This window comes from Chironomus tepperi, unplaced genomic scaffold (genome assembly GCF_022539635.2).
Source record: "Chironomus tepperi strain 1889 unplaced genomic scaffold, CSIRO-AGI_Ctep_v1 contig_74, whole genome shotgun sequence".
NCBI lineage: Eukaryota > Metazoa > Arthropoda > Insecta > Diptera > Chironomidae > Chironomus > Chironomus tepperi.
The window spans coordinates 1748260-1767618 of NW_027226196.1; the positions used below are offsets into that span (position 1 = coordinate 1748260).

The following is a 19359-nucleotide window of genomic DNA, read 5'->3' on the forward strand; positions in this document are numbered from 1 at the left end:
AATAACCATGTATATGAGGCAAATCAATCAAAATAAAATAACGGTTGTTTAAAATTTGAATTTCGAATGAAAAAATCAGTTGGCATACTAGATTATTTTAACGGTTAAAACTGAACAAACGTCCGGAGTGAGAATTTTTATTAATTTAGTTGTAATTTATAGTTTTAACGATGTCTACGTTATCAGCATTAGCTAAGTTTGATGACTTGATGAGATGCCAAAAGGAACTGAGTGGAGGTGGCGCAGAAGAAAGTGAGTAAATTGATTAAAAATATTTTTAGTGGATGTTTTTTTTCAAAAAAAAATATTGTTTTTATCTCCCACAAACAGAGTTCCTGATATTTCTTCATCAATTTGAATTAATTAAACATGATTATCAGCGAATGGTTGATGAAGCACAAGACATTCAAGGAAAATTGGACCAACAGACTCAACAAACAATATCAATTGAACGAAAATTAAATTATGCTCGCAAAATGCTTGAAACGGAAAGAAAAGCAAGGCGCGATGCCGAAAATGAGAAGACACAACTTGAAACAAAACTCGAATCATTGAGAACTTTGTTGATTAACGATAATACGATGAAAGATGAAACGCGAAAACACTTACAAGTATTAAGTACATTTGCTAAAAAGCGTAAATCAAATCATCAAATTGACGAAGAAGAATTTAATGACATTAACTCAACTGGGTCTTTCCTGTCAGACTTATCACTCACTCAATCTGGTGATGATATACTTGATCCAAAACCTGTCGCACACGGACCGCAAAAATGGAAGAAACATCGTCCATCACTTAACAACAGTAATATCCTTAATGTCAGCAATAAAAATCGAATGAGTAGTGATAAACGTCGCAGCACTAGGTTGAGCTTATTAGATTTTGGACCAAATGATAAAATTGTAACACAAACTAAATTGACTATTCCTGCAAACAAATATGCACCGATTATTGCTGAAGCTTCAATTGAACCAGTTCCAATGACATCATCTGACGAGGATCTTAAACAGTATTATGGAGCTACACCCCAAACTAAAAAGATCGTCCAACAAGAAGAATTTAAAACACCAATGAAAACTCCAACGCCAATGATTCATAATTTGCCAAAACAAAAGTACTATACACCAACAGCACCAACTTTACACGAGATTAATAATCTTCATGAGGAACTTTATGCTACAGTTAAAAAGAAGACAGCAACAATTAGTGGAAAACCACATCAATTTACATCAAAGACATTCCTTAAACCAGAAGCGTGTGGACATTGCTCGAAGAAAATTCGATTTGGTTCTGTTGGTCTAAAATGTACTGAATGTCGTACATGTATTCATCATGATTGTCGTGAAAGATTTACAGTTGCATGCTTACCACAAAATACAACTCCAAATGCTGTAAAAACACCAAGATTCTTAGGAACAATATCTGAATATAGTCCAAGTATTGCTCCAATGGTTCCTGCATTAATTGTACATTGTGTTAATGAGATTGAAACTAGAGGATTAAATGAAGCTGGTTTATATCGTGTTAGTGGAAGTGATCGTGATGTTAAGGCATTAAAGGAAAGATTCTTAAAGAATAATGGCATACCTAATTTACAAGAGATTGATGTTCATGTACTCTGTGGTTGTGTTAAAGACTTTTTACGTTCTCTGAGTGAGCCATTAATTCCGTTAGCCTTATGGACGACATTTTCAAATGCAGCACAGACAATTCCAACTGATGACGATGAAAATGTCAACAAGGATGTTTATCGTGCTGTCGAAAGACTTCCACAACCAAATCGTGACACATTAGCCTTCCTTATCCTTCACTTCCAGCGTATTGCTGAATATCCTGAAGTCAAAATGCCTTTAACAAATTTTGCTAAAATCTTTGGACCAACAATTGTTGGATATTCATCAGTTAATCCAGATCAGCACACAGTTTTTGCTGAAACACAAATTCAATATTCTGTCATGTTTAGCCTGCTTAACATTCCAACTGAATATTGGACTAAATTTATTGTGCTAGATCAGGTCACACCTCAAGAACAGAAAAAGGCAATTGATAATTATGGCAGTAAATTCTATTCAGGTAAGAATCGAGTAAATTTTCAATTTAAGGTAAATTTCTAACATGTTCAGATATTTCAGGCACACCGTCATTCAAATTTACGCGCAAGGATCGCAAATTCTACAATACGCCTCCATATTCGGCAAATTCAAAGAAGAAGAAGTAAAGCTTGTTTTTTTTGGATATAAAAAAATCTTTATTTTAAGCTTTTATCAAGGTTGGCACATAAGTTAAGGCACTTACTTATAACATTTTTTTTATACATTTCTTATTGCTTTTTTCATTACTTAAGAATCCTTATAATTTTCTAAATGACTTAATTATGTATCAGTTGTAACATTGTCAAACCTCGACTTACTTACTTAACAGCATAATAATGTACGAAACATTAATGTATTAATTGTTTACTTATAGTACCGAATAAAGATTTCTTGGATCATTAATATATTTTTTAAAATAATATAAATCCTTAGTTGAGCTTAATTAGAGCTAGAAATTACTTTCAGATTCAGATCCAGATCCTCCATCATTGTCATTCTGATTTGCATATCAGATATAACTTGTTCCAACAAGTCAATACGAGATAATATGCCTGGATTTACATTCTTTTGCAATTCCAATTCATTGACTTTATTTTCAAGTGCTGCACATTGATTTTTCAACTGAAATATTTCCTTCTTGAGTGAGATGATTTCAAGTTTAGATTCATCTATTTCATTTCCATTGACTGTCTTTTGACACTTTTTCAGAATTTCCTCAATCATTGCATTCAATTGATCCTTATTTCCACCCAAATAGTTCTTATCGATACAAGTATTTTCGGAGAAATTGACATCAGTCAAGTTCTTTAAAGGCTTAAAAATGTCACTGCTGATGAACTTCAATTTATTCTTTAACAAGCAAAGGTATTTAAGGCCTTGACAATTTTCAAATACATCTGCTTCCAACGAGACTATATCATTTTCTGGTAGCCATAGACCCTGTAAATGTTCGAGTCCAATAAGATCCCGTTTAGTCAAACTAGTTAGACCACATCTGCGGATCTGAAGATATATCAAATTTGGAAAGACTTTTGTTAGTCCATAAGGAATTCTTTTCAAATTCCTAACGCTGTCAACTGATAATCCACGAACATCTGCGTTAGTCATGAATTCTTGATGATCGCCGATTATTACAATTGTGTTAAGTTCTGGATTGTAAGTTACATTCTTAACACGACATGTATATCCAGACTCATTTCTTCCATTTTTATGAAATGTAAAGTTCTGTATTTTAAATTGACATTGAAGTTCCATCTCTAGTTTACTGGATCTATCAAGGAACAGGTAAAATAATTAATTCATTAGAAATGAGAAATTAGACAAAGTCATAAGTACTGTAAATGCAAATTAAAGAATGCATATATATGCATATACATCTATTAACTATCAGATTATGCTATAATTGCTGTAATTTGATGTTTTACTTACCGGTCAAAATGTTTGTAAACAAATTAGATTATCAATGTATTGTGAAAGAAATACAATGCACTTAATGTCCGGCTGTATATATATATATATATAACTCTATAGACTAAAGCTAGCGTTATGATTTAAATTAAATAAATTACCGTAAAATACAATTTTAAAATTTTAAACAAAGGAATCATTCAGTAATTCTCAAGTTTCAATTCATTCCAGTTCATTTAAAATGTTGAAAATCGTTAAAAAATTTGAATCTTAAAGAGGCGTTAAATAAAATTCATAGTTGAGTAAAAATAATAAATGTTATCTAACGTATAATTAAGAAATGACTAATGCAAACGCTTTAGTCGCAATAAACTTAGTTAACAAGTTTGCATGCTTGATGAAAAAAGTCGACTTCCCCGCTATACATTTTTTGAACAAAAGAGAAATCAAAAGAAGAAAATTTTTATAAATGAGATTTTCTTAGTAATGTAAAATTAATTTATTATAAAAACACCATAGTTATATATAAAAGTACACAAATGATAAGAGATATTTGAAATAATCATTGTGGCTGTGAGGATTGAATTGATTTTCCACGAAAAAGACATATTGTGAAATCAGTCAAGGAAAAATGGATTTGAAGGGAGTTATGACGAAAATATCGCCATTAATGCAGTTATTAGAGGATATAAACTTCCAGAGGACGAAGGAAATGCGAAATTTGATGAAGGATGGTAAGAAAAATTTGGAAAAAAGCATTTTCACATTGTCGTCAAAATTATTGATTTTTCCAACACCCCCAACCCCTAACTATTTTACTCTTTTTCTTTTGTATATCCATAGATTCAGGATTCGTTGTGCTTCAGGGAAATACACAATGGACTGAAATTTTCGTTAGACATTTCTTATTCCAAAATCATCAAAAAGCAGCAATTGACTCTGATGATCTTTTATTTTTCGTTCGTAAAAAGTATATTAAGGAAAGCAGTCGCAGTAAACCAAAGTATGAAGACGAAATAGAGGTGTTCCGGAAAGATTCAAAGAAATTGCCTATTGGTGATCCAGATGTAGACTGGGAAGAGACGGTTTACTTAAATTTAGTTATTCATCAATTTGATTATTATTTAACGCTTGCTATTTGTACGAGAACATCACCCAAAGAGCTTCAAATATTGAAAAGACACTCTCAAAGAGTATATGCTAGTCCATCGAGAAGGAAAATGGATTCAAAAGGCGAATCTGAAGAGATTACTTATCCACACATTTGTTTTATGGTCGATAATTTTGATGAAGTGTTTAGTGACATTTTAGTTCGTGACGGCGAAATGGTTTGCGTAGAGCTTGTTGCAAAAGATCATGACGGGAGCATTCAGGGAGTCATTTTCCTGGGATCTATACGTTATGATGCACTAAAGAAAGTTTATGATGCTCGGCAAAGTAGCTTAAGTTCCAAAATGGCACAAAGAATGACTTTCGGATTATTTAATTCAGCACCACAAACTCGCTGTGAATTTGTTCGAATGAAAGGTCCCGGAAATAAAGGATTTGCTGAAATGGCAGTCACCAAACCAAAAGGAAGTGGAATTGAAACACCAACATCAGAGCCTGGATTTTGTATGACCGATATGTTTGATTCCGAATGTGAAGATGATTTAGATGAGTGCTATAATCAAAAACATCAACGACGACTTAGTGATCCAAGTGCAAATTTAAATAATTTTTCTAAGAATGGTTGGCGTACAACAAAAACGTCAAATAATCAAGCTGGCTATGGAAATTCAAAAGCTCTTTCACAAAACGAAGGTCTTGACTCGTTGGCTAATGAAGTTTGGGAGATTGAGGCAGGTGATGTTCGTGATGGTATGTATTAATAATATTAATTTATGGATTAATGGCTTTGTCGAGCATGCTTCATATCATAATATTCGCATACATATGTAGCATCTTATGTGTATTGTAGACATCATTGATTTATTATCCTTAATTTGCTTTCCTCTGTTTAACACTAACTTTTGCTAACAAATATTAATGATCATAAAGTTCATGACATGTGCGCACTTTTGGCTTAGGTTCAGTATAAAAGTGCGTCAAGTCATGACTTTATGAGGCTGAATAAAAGAAATTGGGTTATGGAAATTGTATGTAAAAAAATAAGCAGGACGATTTATATAAGCTAGGTTTTTTGGTTTGATTTTCCTAATTTTAATAAAATTAACACACTCACGCTCGTTATACTCCTTAAATTCCTTCTCGATTGTTCAAAATTATCCACAAGCATTTTACCTTTTTCTTTATTTTGTTTTTAATAGTCTTGTAACTCACATTATTTGTTATTATTATCATTTACTAACTTTATGATTAATTGTTTGTTTGGTACTGAAGAAATGAAATGTAGAAGAACACTTGAAAGACGTAATCATTCAAACCAAAAAAAAAATGTCATTATAGATCGTCCTGCTTCGTCATTATCGGATACAAAATTGGCAACCATAAGTCGTCGTCATCGTCATACGTCCAAACCGTTAACATCACCAACAGCATGTTGTGATTGCATTCCATCGAAAACTGGTGCTAGGAATTCAATTCAACTATCAGAAATTTACAGTCCTCCATGTCCTGATCATATCACAAATTCACCCGCATGCTTATCGACAATAAGTAAGCATAAGCATCCAGACCAAATTAAGACGTTACTTAATGTTGAAAGTGAAATTGAATATTCCAAAAATTTCAATAAGAAGTTAAGTGCTAAAAAGTCACCATTGAAAGGAAAGAATAAGTCAAAACAAAAGACAGAACAAGAAATTTACGAAATTGGAAGTGAAGCAGCGGATGAAGACATTGAAACAGCAATTGATATAAGTAATAACATTAAAATTGGAATTATGACTGAAAATGATAAGAAGAACATGATTCGAGTGAATGGAAAAGAGGAATTGCCGTGTGTAGACAACAAAGGCGATAAGACGAAGAAATGTTCTAATAATAGATCTCTATCGTTCCTGAAAAAGTCTTTTGAATGTAAAAAGTCCCCGAAGAAGGCAAATAAAAGTAAAATCATTGAGTCAACATGTACCAGCAATAATATCAATAATAACAATACTGATGATACTGCAAATAATGTAAATAGCATCACAACTAGAAATGAATCATTGCCAAAAGATGAGTCAGACGGCAACAACAATTGTGATGAGAAGGGAACTGATAATTTCAAATATTCAACCTTGCCACTGATGAACAAACAGAAATTTAAGAAGGCTATTGCTATACCGCAGAGGATTACGCCTGATGGAACTAAAATTCTATATCTATGCGACTTGCCAAAGAAAGTTAAGAGAGGTTAAAAATCGCTTCCAATTTCCTCGATTTTGCTAGCTCCGATGGATTTAATTTAAATCTGAGGGATTTGTTTTTTAATCCAAAGATTTAAATTAAACCCAGTGGATAGCAAAATCGATTCCAATTTCTTTTTAAACATGCTGATTAATTTAATTAACTTTACGTAAAGCTCAATACTAATAAGTTATTTTCTTTGCATCTTGCAGAATTAGATGATGGACAATATAATCCTTTGTGGACCAGCAAGGGATTCACTCAAACTTTTCATTTTTGGAAAGAGAATCGACGACAATCGTCAACACCTTTAAATTCATTCCTAACGTATGTAACATTACCTTGGTACTCAATAGCAAAGGATCTCTTGGATCATCGTGAAATGCCCATTTTAACATTTTAAGACAATTTTTTTTTTGTAAGCTTTATGTGATTTTTACCCAATATTTATGTTTTGCTAAGTCCATGATGTTGCATAGTATTAGTAACAACATTTTTTATTTTATTTATTTAAGCATGTATATTCCAAAAAAATATTTAAAGACGAAGTATAAGCAACAATGATCTTTCATTAAAATTAAAACAAATTGAGTATTTTTTTGATCAACATGTCAAACATCATGTATTATTTCAGGACAAACAATTTCCAAATAGGTACACACGTATAATTCGAATAAATAAAAACAAATAAGATGTAAAAAAAATTGAGAAAAATAAATTTTTAAAAGCTTTGGTTAATGCGAGAATTCAGGAGTATATTGGAAGGAATGTAGAGATTCTGTCTCATTTTCTACGTAGCATTCGTGCTTGACTATGTTTACTTATCGTGATTTGACAAGGTATTTCAAAATGAGGTTCACCATCAATTTGGATCGGGAGGATCTTCTTCAGCTTAATCTGTGAATTAAGGTTTATGAGATTAGTCAGCAATTTCAAAATATAAGCACAACTTACTTCGACTTCTTTAGCTCTTCCAAGTTTCAATGGCTTCGTTAGACCAACTTGAAGCTGGGCAATATGAAATGACGACGAGACTCCAAACACTTCAATTTGTCCATCGTCAATGGAGTGTCCTTCAGCAAAGGTTTTGTCATTTTCTTTGATCATTTCGATCAATTTACATCCAGCACCCCAGCTGTCTATGTTAAGCATGATGACACTTTGTAATTCAGGCAGTTCCTGTTTGACTCCATCAATTAATACTTCCACGTGATCATGCAGTCCATCACAATCTTGTGTGATTACTTGTTGTGTTCCATAAATGAAGTACAGAAGCTTGTTAATAATTTTACTTTTGATCACATAGAATGCACTTTCACGTGCTTTATGGAAATTCAAGGTGACTAAAGCATCGACTCCAATGCTAAAAATGGAATATGAATTAAATCACAGAACTAGTTTAGGAACAACTTGACTTACCTGCAATAATTATACATAAAAAGCTTTTTATCATGATGCAGACGTCTAATCACTGGCACTCGATGGTCGTATTTCATTTCAATCTGCCAACGATCGAGTAATACTGTCTCTGCATTAATCACTTTATCCAGAAATGTAAATGGTGTTGCAAAATCACAGCTGTTTGTTTCAGATCCCCAATTTAGGACCCTCGATAAGTCATTGCCTGTTCCTTGTGGACAAATGGCCACTGATACTTTATCATCAAGATTCATTTCCTTAATTGTATTTAAACACCACGCAACTGATCCGTCGCCGCCACAGACTAATAAACGACATTTTACTGGACATAATTTGACGATTTCCAATGCCTCTTTTGGTCCACGACTTGTTAAGGATATGACTTGAATTGGATTTAATAAGCGTCGGAATAGTGTAGCTATTTCATGATCATTTGATCCACTAGCTTCGTTAAAGATGACTATAAGTGGTTCCCAATCCTTCCATTCAGGTATTGGAGTAATTTCTTTTAAATGCAATTTAGGTGCATTACTTGTACGGCATGCCTTGATTGAGAACGGTGGAATAATTACTTTTTGGAGTTGCCCAAAATCACAGATTAAATCATTTTTAGCACATGAATCGTGGAAGCTCTTATGACACCATACACATTTAGTACCATGAATTCCTACATCATGTACACCATCAATTTCTGATTCACAGATACTACATACTGTCTCCAATAGATTTCCTTTGATAAAAAGATGTTTACTGGATGACGCATTTGTTCGATCTCTTTGTTGCTTACATCTTATTGATTGATCCGCAATTTTTGTACATTCAATTTTATCACATGCGACTGAACAATATTCACAGAAGAACGAAAATTGTGAAGTTAAATGCTCGCAGATATTGCAAAATAATAAAACATCCTTATCAAATGTACTAAGACTAGTTTTCCATAAATGTCTTTTTTTTCTGTCACTTATCGGCACTGTAGGCTTTGCAAAATAATGCAAAATGAACCATAAAATGACTAACATGCAGAGGATTAGTACTATTAAGTTAAATTCCATTAAATATGATGAAGAGTTATCTGATCAATGAAAAAGTGATGACTTGAATTAATGATTTGTTTACACTTTTATGTATTCACACTGGATTTGATGAAAAGCATATTCACTTGAGGTAAAAATCAATGACTTGAGGTGAATATACATAATTCACCAAATTGGTGAGTTTGAATAGAAATTCACCACAAATAATTAAAATTCAAATTGTATCTTTATTTTGTCGTATTACAGTGTTCAATAAGTTTTATATATTATTTGAGTATTACTCTATGCAATAAACAAGTCGTGTATTTGAATCAAGCCAGTAGATGAAGAAAAAGTTGATTTTAAATATTACATCAAAATGTAAACATAAATTCGTTATTTTGTTTTGATAGTAGCATTATGTTTACAGCAAAGTAGCTATGCATGAAGCACAGTGTGAATATAATTGCGAAAGCTCACCATCTATCCAATTTTCCTTTGTTATTGTTTTTCGTTCGTTATTTTTTGTATGAAACTTTAAATTTTGAAAAAAGCTCGTTATTTTTGACAAATTTTGAGAAAGTTAGAAATTAGCAAGAAATCAAAAGTGACACTTGTTAAAAACAGAAAATTAATGTTTTAGTGTTTAATATAAATCCAAATCAGTAATCATTGCAGTAAAATTTAATTTAATTAAAGTAACCGATTTTTTGAATTAATTTTTGAAAATCTTTTAGTATTTTTCCCTCGGATCATATTGAAAAAGAAGTTCAGATTTTGTGAAAAATATAGCAGTGCGATTGTTTTAGGAGGAAATAATTTTCAATTTATGTGTATTTCAAGTGTTAATTAAAATGTTTAATCTAAAGAAAATGATTAATAAATCAGTGAAGTGAGAAGATAAGATATAAATTGGAGCTATATGAAAAAAACGAAATGCCAAAAATTAATATAAAAAAGATTCCAAGGCAGACAAAGTTAAAGACAAATCAAATTCTATCTATGCAAAAAACGATAGATAGGTCACTATTGACGGTGAGTTTATATTATTTAATTATGTTATTATGTATTGCAATTGCATAGATTTTATTTGGTATATTAGTCATTTGTCTAGAACTCACTGAGTCATCTCATATCATACCATCCATTCTCAAGTTCCTACTCTCTTCTTTTTATCCACTTGTGAAAAATCAATAACTTTCGTTATGAAAAATACTCAATAATAGCATTTTTACATACAAATTCATTCATTTTTTTTGGTATATTTCTTCTTATTTTATTGCTGGCGTTTTTATTACATGTATTATATTATTTTTTTGTTATCCTCATACCGCACATTAATAATTTGTTGCCATGATGTTCCGCGTAGATTGGAAGTGAAATGAGAAAAATCAATAACCTTGAATTCCTTTACTGACTGCCTTCCTTTACTAATCCGGTACACAATTATAAGAACTTTTGATTTGGGTTAACTTAAAATGGCATCCAAACATGAAATATATATGCTCGACTTGATTTTTTTACATAAGAAGTAAATCATTTCCGATAGTCGCACATATCCATTGTGTGTCAGTTACCTTTCTTGACCTTGAATTCCATTTTTATGTTGGCTTTTTTTCTGTTTTGCACATCATTCGCGATGTCACTCATCTAAAGTTGAGGCCGTGATCTTCACCGTCAGATATTTGATCACATAAAATTAAATTAAAATGAATGTGATGGCATTTCGCAAAACATTAGTTCAATGACGGAATCTACCTAAAAAATTGTTGATTGCCGCGACTTAAAGACTTCATTTTTTTGGAAGAAGCTTATGGGCTGCATACTTTGTAAAAAATATATAAAATTACTCAATCGAGAACGTGTACAATCGAAATTAAGAGTGTGTCATGTTATCAACTCCTTATCAATACCGTACAGGGGAAAATTTCAACATTACGAATTAATTTGTAATTTATTATGCGATGGCGTCATTGTGAGTCATTCGGAAAAACATGAGAGAATGAAAGTGTAACTGTGGATCGCTCGGAATAGTTTGCTATATGCAAATAGTTTTATTTGTCTACAACATTACACGACAATATGTTGTTTTTAACACTTATTTAATCAAATGAAAATTCATTAATATCAATTTGCATTAATTTTCGTTCCAGTCATGAGAGAAAAGCTTTGATTACTCAATAATATTTGAAAGAGAATCGCGCTTCTTACGCGGCTTGACTAGTCAGTCGCGAGTCGTACATCTTCAATATAATACCTTTATCTATATCCATGTCGTTTTTTTAATTTCATATCATCATCATCTGTATTAAATTATATTCAATTAATTTGTTTTTTTTGAACGATAGATGCGACAAAAAATATATACTTTAAGTGTATTAAATAACAAGTTGCTTGATGTGCACAAGGTCAAGAAAGTTTTATAATAAATAAGCCGAAATAGAGAAGAATTATGTCCGGTGTGTGTGTGTGCTGTTTTTATTATGATGTGTAAAAGAAAAGCTGTGAAATTCAATATTTATCTAAAAAATTTATTCACTAAGGTACCTACCGACTGCATATAAACTGTCATACATATTATTATGAACAATACATTTAGCTTGTTGGGCTTCAATAAGCTTTATTTTTTATCGCCACATTCATTTTCACCTGACTACAGGTTCTTCTTTATTTTTTGACGTAGGTTTTCCTTAACGTCATAAATGTTATCCCCAATTTATTAAGTCTTCAGCTTGGATACTGTTTGGTAGCAACTAGTTGCTGAAGTTTATTTAATAATCAGCTTTAGTTTCAATGGAAAATTCATTCGTTTTGCTTGTTTCATGTTGGCCTTGTTGGTTGTTGATAATATCAAACAAGCGGCATTTATGAAAATCAGTGATTTTTTTAGGCTTGTTTTTATGGATTAAATGTGACCAGTTGGATTAGGAGTTAAAAAAATTCAAATTTATTTTGACCGCTAAATTTTGATTTGACTTTATTGTTTACAAAATTCAAATTTGTTTTGACCGTTAAATGGTGATACATTTAATACAGAATTTGAATTGATATTGGCCGTTAGTTTTTACAATAATTACCTTTTATCGCGGCAGTAACTCATTAATTCTGTTAATTTTGATGACATAAAATGGTGGTAAATATGGAAAGTTTTATGCATTAATAACTGATAGTGAGAACATGGTGGCACCTGTGAAATTGCCAGCAATAAATTTTTTACAACTCTGAGTTATGAAAAGGTCAAGAGCGAAATTAACAAAAATAATGTTTTTTTCGTGTATTAATTTTTTTGATAGTCATTACAAATCATAGTTCAGCTCTAATTGCTGTACTACAATCATTAACTATTTAGTCAATCTCATTTTTTTGGTCACTCACTCGAGAATTCATTAGTCGTTATCACTCTGTTCTCATAACTCTTTATCTTTTTTTATTCCTTTATATTCTTCACTTTAATTGCTTAGTAAATGTGTAGTCACAATATAATTTTTCCTATTTTCTCTCTATTTTTTTTATCAAAAAATAATTTATCTCTTGTTTGTATGAAAATTATTCATCTTTTTGTAGAATTAAGTGCGCCCCAGTCTCGAAACACACAAATATCAGACAGAATTTTTCTTCTTCTCCTTTACATATGATGCGATAAGTAGAATAAAGCGAGGCACACACTCAGAAAAATAAAAAAAATTAACCGAAATTAATAGAAATTTTATACAGAACAAAATACCTAGAAGGCAATAAGTCAAATCTAAAGTGCTAAAAGCAAATAAAAAGTTAAAAAAAAATTGTTGGTTTGTACATAAAAAAAAAGTTTAATTATGGATTTATTGGACGATCGTCAAATTGGTGATAAATCTCAAAGCTGTGATCACAAGAAATTGTTATTGAAAAAGAATCTTTCGTGGACTCATACAACAAGAACAATAAGTAGTAGCAATAATAACATTAACACAAATAATAGCAATAATTATAATGATTCGCTTGCCAAATCAAATAGCTTGCGAATATCTCGATCAAATCCACATGTACTCGAATCCCTGCCATCAAATCTTAAATTTAAAATGCCATCATTGCAGCTGATTTCAAATCGATTTCATTCGCAAATGCTTCCACAAAATGGATTAACGAAATTGGCTCCATTGGCAAAAGCTATCTCCTTTACATCAATGGCAACAACTAATCAAACATTATCGACACCGACTGCAATACGATTTAAGAATCTACAACGAAGCAAATTCTTATTTCTTTGCAAGGTCAATACCTAGAAAAAAATATCAAAAAAATAACTTAACTTATTAATCTATAATTTAACATTTATTTTAGTTATTTTTTTTTATTAAACAATCAGTGTTAAAATATCTTTTTATAGAGCTTTTTGTGTGCATTTATTTTGCCAACAACGCTTATTTGTTTACTTTTTTTTTGTGCTAAGCTGAATATAGTTTTGAATTCCAAAGTAGCGTGATAATTGATTTTTCGTCAGACCATAATGTTTATCCACGATCGTGAATAATCAGCGTGCTTATTTTGTTTACATTTACCTTTTTTATTACAAATCAAATATTTAGCTAACGGGGTTTAGAATTTATCTTAGTAATAAGCTCCTGAAAATTCAAAATTTAACGGCTATTTGAAATTCAAAATTTTAGAGCTTTTTGTGATTTAAAATTTAACGATTTTTTGAGATTCAAAATTTAACGGCTATTTGAAATTCAAAATTAAAGAGCTTTTTGTGATTAAAAATTTAACGGCTTTTTGATTTTCAAAATGAACTGAACTGAGATGAACTAATGAGCTGAAGTGAGATGAACTGATAACAAATGAACTAATAAACTGAATAAAAATGAATTTAAGCTTGCAAGCATAAATATTACCCCAAAAATACGAAGATAAAAATGCTAAAAGCTTGAAATACTTTTTAAAGTCACTGATTTAATTAATCTCATGAATGATTCCCTATCCCTTTTTAACACCTTTCCGTATTTTAGAAGCTTTTTAAATAACATTCCTTCCTATAAAATAATCCTTTAGAATGTTTTTAATTTTTTAATTAAAAAAATGTGCTAATAAACTTATTATTAGTATGTGTCTTGTAGCTTTAATGTGACGTCAATATGTATAATAACATAGAAAAATAATATTTATTGGATATATTGCATAATTCTCATATTAAAAATCAATTTCTTAATCTTTCTTTTGTAATTTGTCTTATAGAGTTCTGGCATTGGAGAACCCTCAGTATACCATGCATTAGTAGTGATATTTTTAGAATATTTCTCATGGGGCCTGCTGACGATGCCCATCATCAATGTGCTCAACAAAACATTCCCCGATCACACATTTTTGATGAATGGCTTAGTGATGGGCATTAAAGGCATTTTCTCATTTCTATCAGCGCCACTTATCGGCGCATTATCAGACGTTTGGGGGAGAAAATTTTTTCTACTCATTACTGTTTTCTTCACATGTGCTCCTATACCACTAATGTCAATAAATTCATGGTAAGATTAATAATTCATTTAATCATTTATACATTCACTTACACGTATGTTTATTTGTCCAGGTGGTTCTTTGCAATGATCTCAATAAGTGGCGTCTTTGCCGTAACGTTCTCTGTTGTTTTTGCCTATGTTGCGGACGTCACGACCGTTCAAGAAAGGTCACGAGCATATGGATTAGTTTCAGCAACATTTGCTGCTAGTTTGGTAAGTAATGACATCAATTTTCATATCACGTGAATTATTCATATGAAGAATCCAGCCATAAACTGTCTAATGGCTGAAGCGCGTTTTTTTATCTAAATTAATTAAAGGCACACATAGTTCTCAGACATTGTAATGGGAAAATTATGTCAAGCTGTTGAATTTTTAAAGGAAATTCGATTCAAATTAGCTTATCAATGTGAATTTATAAGACCATCGACATTTGGTTGATGTTACACTCAAGTCTATAATTAATTTAATTTGTGAATTAATGATAATTGCCATAATTTAATTGTCTTTGTTTTTTCTGTCATGACAGGTAATATCACCAGCATTAGGAGCCTATTTAAATGATACATATTCAGAGTCGTTAGTTGTCGCATTAGCAACAGCAGTAGCAGTGTTAGATGTATTTTTCATCTTAGTAGCAGTTCCTGAATCCCTTCCAGAAAAAGTGCGACCGAAAACATGGAATGGCGCACCAATCAATTGGGAGCAAGCAGATCCATTTATAGCTCTGCGGAGAGTCGGCATGAATCATACAGTTATGATGCAATGTCTAACTGTTTTACTTTCTTATCTACCTGAAGCTGGACAGTATTCCTGCATTTTCGTTTATCTCAAATTGAAGATGCACTTTAGTTCGTTAGATGTTTCAATTTTTATTGCGGTCGTAGGCGTTTTAAGTATTGTGGCTCAGATGGTTCTCGGCGACTTGATGAGAGTTCTTGGTGCTAAAAGGACTATAATTATTGGATTGACATTTGAATTTCTACAGTTGGTGAGTTGATGCTTCCTTAAATCCTTGGATTTATTTTTAATCGAATTTTGTATTTTTCAGTTGTGGTATGGAATAGGAACACAGACATGGATGATGTGGGGTGCAGGAATTTTAGCTGCTCTCGCAAGCATCACTTATCCTGCGATTTCAGCATTTGTATCCATACATACTCACATTGATGAGCAAGGTGTTGTTCAAGGAATGGTAACAGGAATGCGTGGCTTATGTAAGGAATTTTGGATCAATTTATAGAGAATAACTGATTAATTGATGTGTTCTTTCTCAGGCAACGGTCTTGGACCGGCAATGTTTGGAGTGATTTTCTATTTATTCAATGTGGACCTGAACGACGAATCTAAGAATGTGAATAGTAATATAAATTTCAATGACATCAAATTTAACATTACGGATAGCTTTCACAATGATTATTTGACAAATATGAGGCACGAGCATCATGATAATAATTATCTCACACAATTCATGCCTGGCCCACCATTCGTTTTGGGCTCATTAATGGTAGTTGTTGCCATACTTGTAGCCATTTTTATAAAAGACGATCACGTTATGGATCACACAAAGCGAACTTCAATTGTTGGTGAGATGAAAAGTAAAAATTCTTTTGTTTCTGTTTCTTTTTTTTATTTTATTTAAGTTTATTTCTTAATTTTTATTCTTCTTTGCTGCTATCAATTTAGCATGAGAATGTTTCTTATTTGATTTTAATTTTTTTCAAAAATGAATTGAGTGTGGGAGAGGAATTCATTCTGTTTTTATTAATTTTGCAGAAACTGACGATAAAATTAATGTTTACGACAGTGATATAACTTTTGATATGTTGGATACACGTCCCTATTGATTGATTGATTTTTTGCTGTTTTTACCTTTAAGTTTAAGCGAAAGTAATTATCAAAATTCCATTCATTTTAGTTCCATTACCATTAATGATACATTTTTGTAGCTTTTCAATAGTTTCAAAATTTGTGTGCATCTCCTATATCCTACATCTCTAATTGATACAAAAATAATAATAATTTATTGCTATTTTTAAGGTCCGACTACGAGTAATTACAACAACACAGAGGAGGATGATGATGATGATGAAAATAATGATGAACGAAGACGCTACTCAGTTACACTATTTCCTTTAGTCATTGATGATGAAAAGGAGGTTCAGCTTTAAATTATTCACACAGTTTTTTTTTACAAATTAAAGAGAAAAAAAAAAGAAAAACAATTTTTTATGAGTAATTTTTTTCATTTTTCATTCAACCAAAGTTCAATAACTCCTTCCGATTCTACTAATTGCAAATTCAAAATAATTGTACTCATAAATTTTATTCTCGTTCAATGAGAATTTAGCATTTTATAGTTTTTTTTTGTCTTTTTGCAAAATTTTGCATTAAACTGCATTAAAAATCATCAAGGTATGTGGATGTGAGCATAGGAAGTTTGTTGTGAGACGTTTTATTGGAAAAATACGCTTTGCTAGTTTCTTTAAATTTGTCAAATTGTGAATTTTTAAATATCTGATCTAGTTTATTAGGCAAATTGTGACAACGAAATCGCATTTTCCTAGCATAGAATGAGAAAATTTAGTAAAATTTGATTCAAATTGAATTTGAAAAATAACGGTTATATAATATTTGAAAAATAACTGCCAAAAAATATTAAAAAAATGACCGTTAATTTTTTGTTTTTTGAAAATGAAATAAGAACTCCAAATTTGGTCGATCACCATCTATTCTATGCTTGCATCAACATATTTTCCTATTATACATACACAAAAAAAATGAGGAAAAACAAATTTTCACGCTAGTCAAAGTTTGATACAATTCTTTTTACATCTTTTTCTTGTGACTGGTTAAGAAAAAATATAAACAATAAATAGCAACAGGAAGTCCTGGCTAGCATGGCCATCTCACATTCGAATATATGTATTTTGTACCAGCCATAAAGCGCATTAACTTCCTTCTAACTTTTTACTATTCGTCAATTAAAGGTTTTTAATTTTCAAAAAATAAAAAAAATGAACACATCAAAAAAAGTAAATTATATTAATAGTTACCATTCAACTCATTTGAGATGTCTAAAATATGTATGATAAGTTTGGAAAATACAAAATTTTGTAGTTTGCCTTAAAAATTTTTGCTCTTAGTTCAAAAGATGATAATCTACTTATTTTTTGTAAATAATTTATTTTTTTACGAACATTGTTCATTGTTTTAAGTCTAATTTCCATCCCTATTTTTTTTTTATTAATTAACTAATTAAACTGGATTGTTTTCTCTTAAAAAATGGATAATATTAGAGAACATTGTGTGATTTTTTTCTAACGAATGTTCAAAAAAAAAATTTAAGAAAAAAAGATAAAACTATAAAAAGAGGATATAATTTTATATGAAATGAAGATTGATATGACTACTGTAAATAAGGGCCAGATAAAGCGTTTAAAATTTAGTTAATTTTATTTTGTTGAATAAGAACTTTTTAATCAAATGAATAATGAATGAAAATATAGAAAAAAAAACATCCAAAGAATTTAGATGAGTTGATAAATAACAGTAAACAATAAAAATGATATAAAAAATTTAAGAGAAAATAAATCATGCATTTCATTCCTTTTTTGGGGTTTTCAGAATTTATCATTTGATGAGCTTTTTACAAGAGCTTTTTCATAACGGCTCGAAAAAATTTGAATTTTTGAAAATAAAGTTTTGAACGATTTCAAAAAAAGATTTTGAAAGATTTCAAATTTTGAATCTTTTTGAAATCATTCAGAGTTGTTGCTTTTGTAGTTTATGTGTTGAATTCTCTTATTTGTTTCACAGCAAATCACCGGTAGCTTGAAGCAATTGCGAGTGCACAGATTCTCATCAGTTCCTCCAGATATATAATAATCAACAAGTTGCGTTTAATTCAGGTAATTTGAAAGTTAGGAAAAAGTGCGCCAAAAATCCAACCCTGAAACAAACCAAAACAACAACTTTCAAATTAAATTTAAACAAAACACAAAATATAATTAAATTTAAGCAAATTAGTAGACTTAAAAGCCGAAACATAATCTTAATGTGTAAATAGAAGGACAACAGACATTACAAGTGACAAAAAATGGAAACATCAATTAAAATATCAAACATACAGAGTCTACAAGATACCATGCAAATAAAGCAAGAAAAAGAACCAGTAGAAGAGTCCACAATAAAAATAAGGACGATATCAGAAATTAATCAGTCACCACCACCTCCTCAAATTCAAAAAAATAATGTTTTTATATCAAAACAGCATCCTTCACAACAGATATTATCAAAACACATAGTTGTACGGAAAGTTCCAAATTCACCAGTTACTGCCACTAAGACTCCACAAATGACGAGAGTGATTGCTGCAAATGGATCAAATGTTATTAAAGGACCTTTCCCAGAGATCGTTGCTAAGCCGCCAATTAATTATACAGTTCCACCTGCCTTGGAAGCATATATTAAGCAGCTTGAAGACGAAAATAAAGAGATGAAGAAGGTATTAATGGAATGTAGGAAAGAAGCAGTGGCAATTCAAATGAGGACACATAAATTGACAAACATAATAAATGCAACAGTTGCAAAATGCAATGC

The 19359-nt window shown here is 30.9% G+C and overlaps 5 protein-coding genes across 13 annotated transcripts; 3 read left to right on the forward strand and 2 right to left on the reverse strand.

Annotated features, from left to right (window-relative positions):
* Positions 1 to 113: 113 nt before the first annotated feature.
* tum (Rac GTPase activating protein tumbleweed) lies at positions 114 to 2495 on the forward strand. 2 transcript variants are annotated; one of them, XM_070633691.1, is made up of 3 exons: positions 114 to 252; positions 331 to 2073; positions 2124 to 2495. In XM_070633691.1, exons 1-3 carry the CDS (start codon positions 171 to 173, stop codon positions 2216 to 2218), a joined length of 1920 nt encoding a protein of 639 aa, XP_070489792.1. In that variant the 5' UTR covers positions 114 to 170; the 3' UTR covers positions 2219 to 2495. The 2 variants fall into 2 exon arrangements, with proteins under 2 accessions (XP_070489792.1, XP_070489793.1); XM_070633692.1 differs by having other exon boundaries at positions 2133 to 2495.
* On the reverse strand, positions 2223 to 3677 carry LOC139085607 (leucine-rich repeat-containing protein 15-like). Of its 2 annotated transcripts, XM_070633694.1 has the most exons (3): positions 3662 to 3677; positions 3522 to 3593; positions 2223 to 3363 (listed from the first exon to the last, which is right to left on the reverse strand). In XM_070633694.1, exon 3 carries the CDS (start codon positions 3345 to 3347, stop codon positions 2532 to 2534), a length of 816 nt encoding a protein of 271 aa, XP_070489795.1. In that variant the 5' UTR covers positions 3348 to 3363; positions 3522 to 3593; positions 3662 to 3677; the 3' UTR covers positions 2223 to 2531. The 2 variants fall into 2 exon arrangements, with proteins under 2 accessions (XP_070489795.1, XP_070489794.1); XM_070633693.1 differs by lacking the exon at positions 3662 to 3677 and having other exon boundaries at positions 3522 to 3652.
* A 249-nt stretch (positions 3678 to 3926) lies between these two features.
* On the forward strand, positions 3927 to 7420 carry LOC139101128 (uncharacterized). Its single transcript, XM_070654006.1, has 4 exons — positions 3927 to 4234; positions 4344 to 5360; positions 5949 to 6839; positions 7046 to 7420. The coding sequence occupies exons 1-4, from the start codon at positions 4132 to 4134 to the stop codon at positions 7234 to 7236; spliced, it is 2202 nt and encodes a 733-aa protein (XP_070510107.1). The 5' UTR covers positions 3927 to 4131; the 3' UTR covers positions 7237 to 7420.
* A 5-nt stretch (positions 7421 to 7425) lies between these two features.
* On the reverse strand, positions 7426 to 9374 carry Dgkepsilon (diacylglycerol kinase epsilon). The gene is made up of 3 exons (XM_070654007.1): positions 8253 to 9374; positions 7788 to 8196; positions 7426 to 7730 (listed from the first exon to the last, which is right to left on the reverse strand). The coding sequence occupies exons 1-3, from the start codon at positions 9305 to 9307 to the stop codon at positions 7617 to 7619; spliced, it is 1578 nt and encodes a 525-aa protein (XP_070510108.1). The 5' UTR covers positions 9308 to 9374; the 3' UTR covers positions 7426 to 7616.
* A 658-nt stretch (positions 9375 to 10032) lies between these two features.
* LOC139101132 (hippocampus abundant transcript 1 protein-like) lies at positions 10033 to 17980 on the forward strand. Of its 7 annotated transcripts, none has more exons than XM_070654013.1 (9): positions 10033 to 10303; positions 12833 to 13518; positions 14480 to 14766; positions 14829 to 14970; positions 15287 to 15748; positions 15809 to 15974; positions 16035 to 16355; positions 16534 to 16647; positions 16798 to 16939. In XM_070654013.1, the coding sequence occupies exons 2-8, from the start codon at positions 13084 to 13086 to the stop codon at positions 16602 to 16604; spliced, it is 1884 nt and encodes a 627-aa protein (XP_070510114.1). In that variant the 5' UTR covers positions 10033 to 10303; positions 12833 to 13083; the 3' UTR covers positions 16605 to 16647; positions 16798 to 16939. The 7 variants fall into 7 exon arrangements, with proteins under 7 accessions (XP_070510114.1, XP_070510115.1, XP_070510112.1 ...); XM_070654014.1 differs by having other exon boundaries at positions 16035 to 16343; XM_070654011.1 differs by lacking the exon at positions 16534 to 16647 and having other exon boundaries at positions 16035 to 16343; positions 16798 to 17980.
* The last annotated feature ends 1379 nt before the right edge of the window (positions 17981 to 19359 follow it).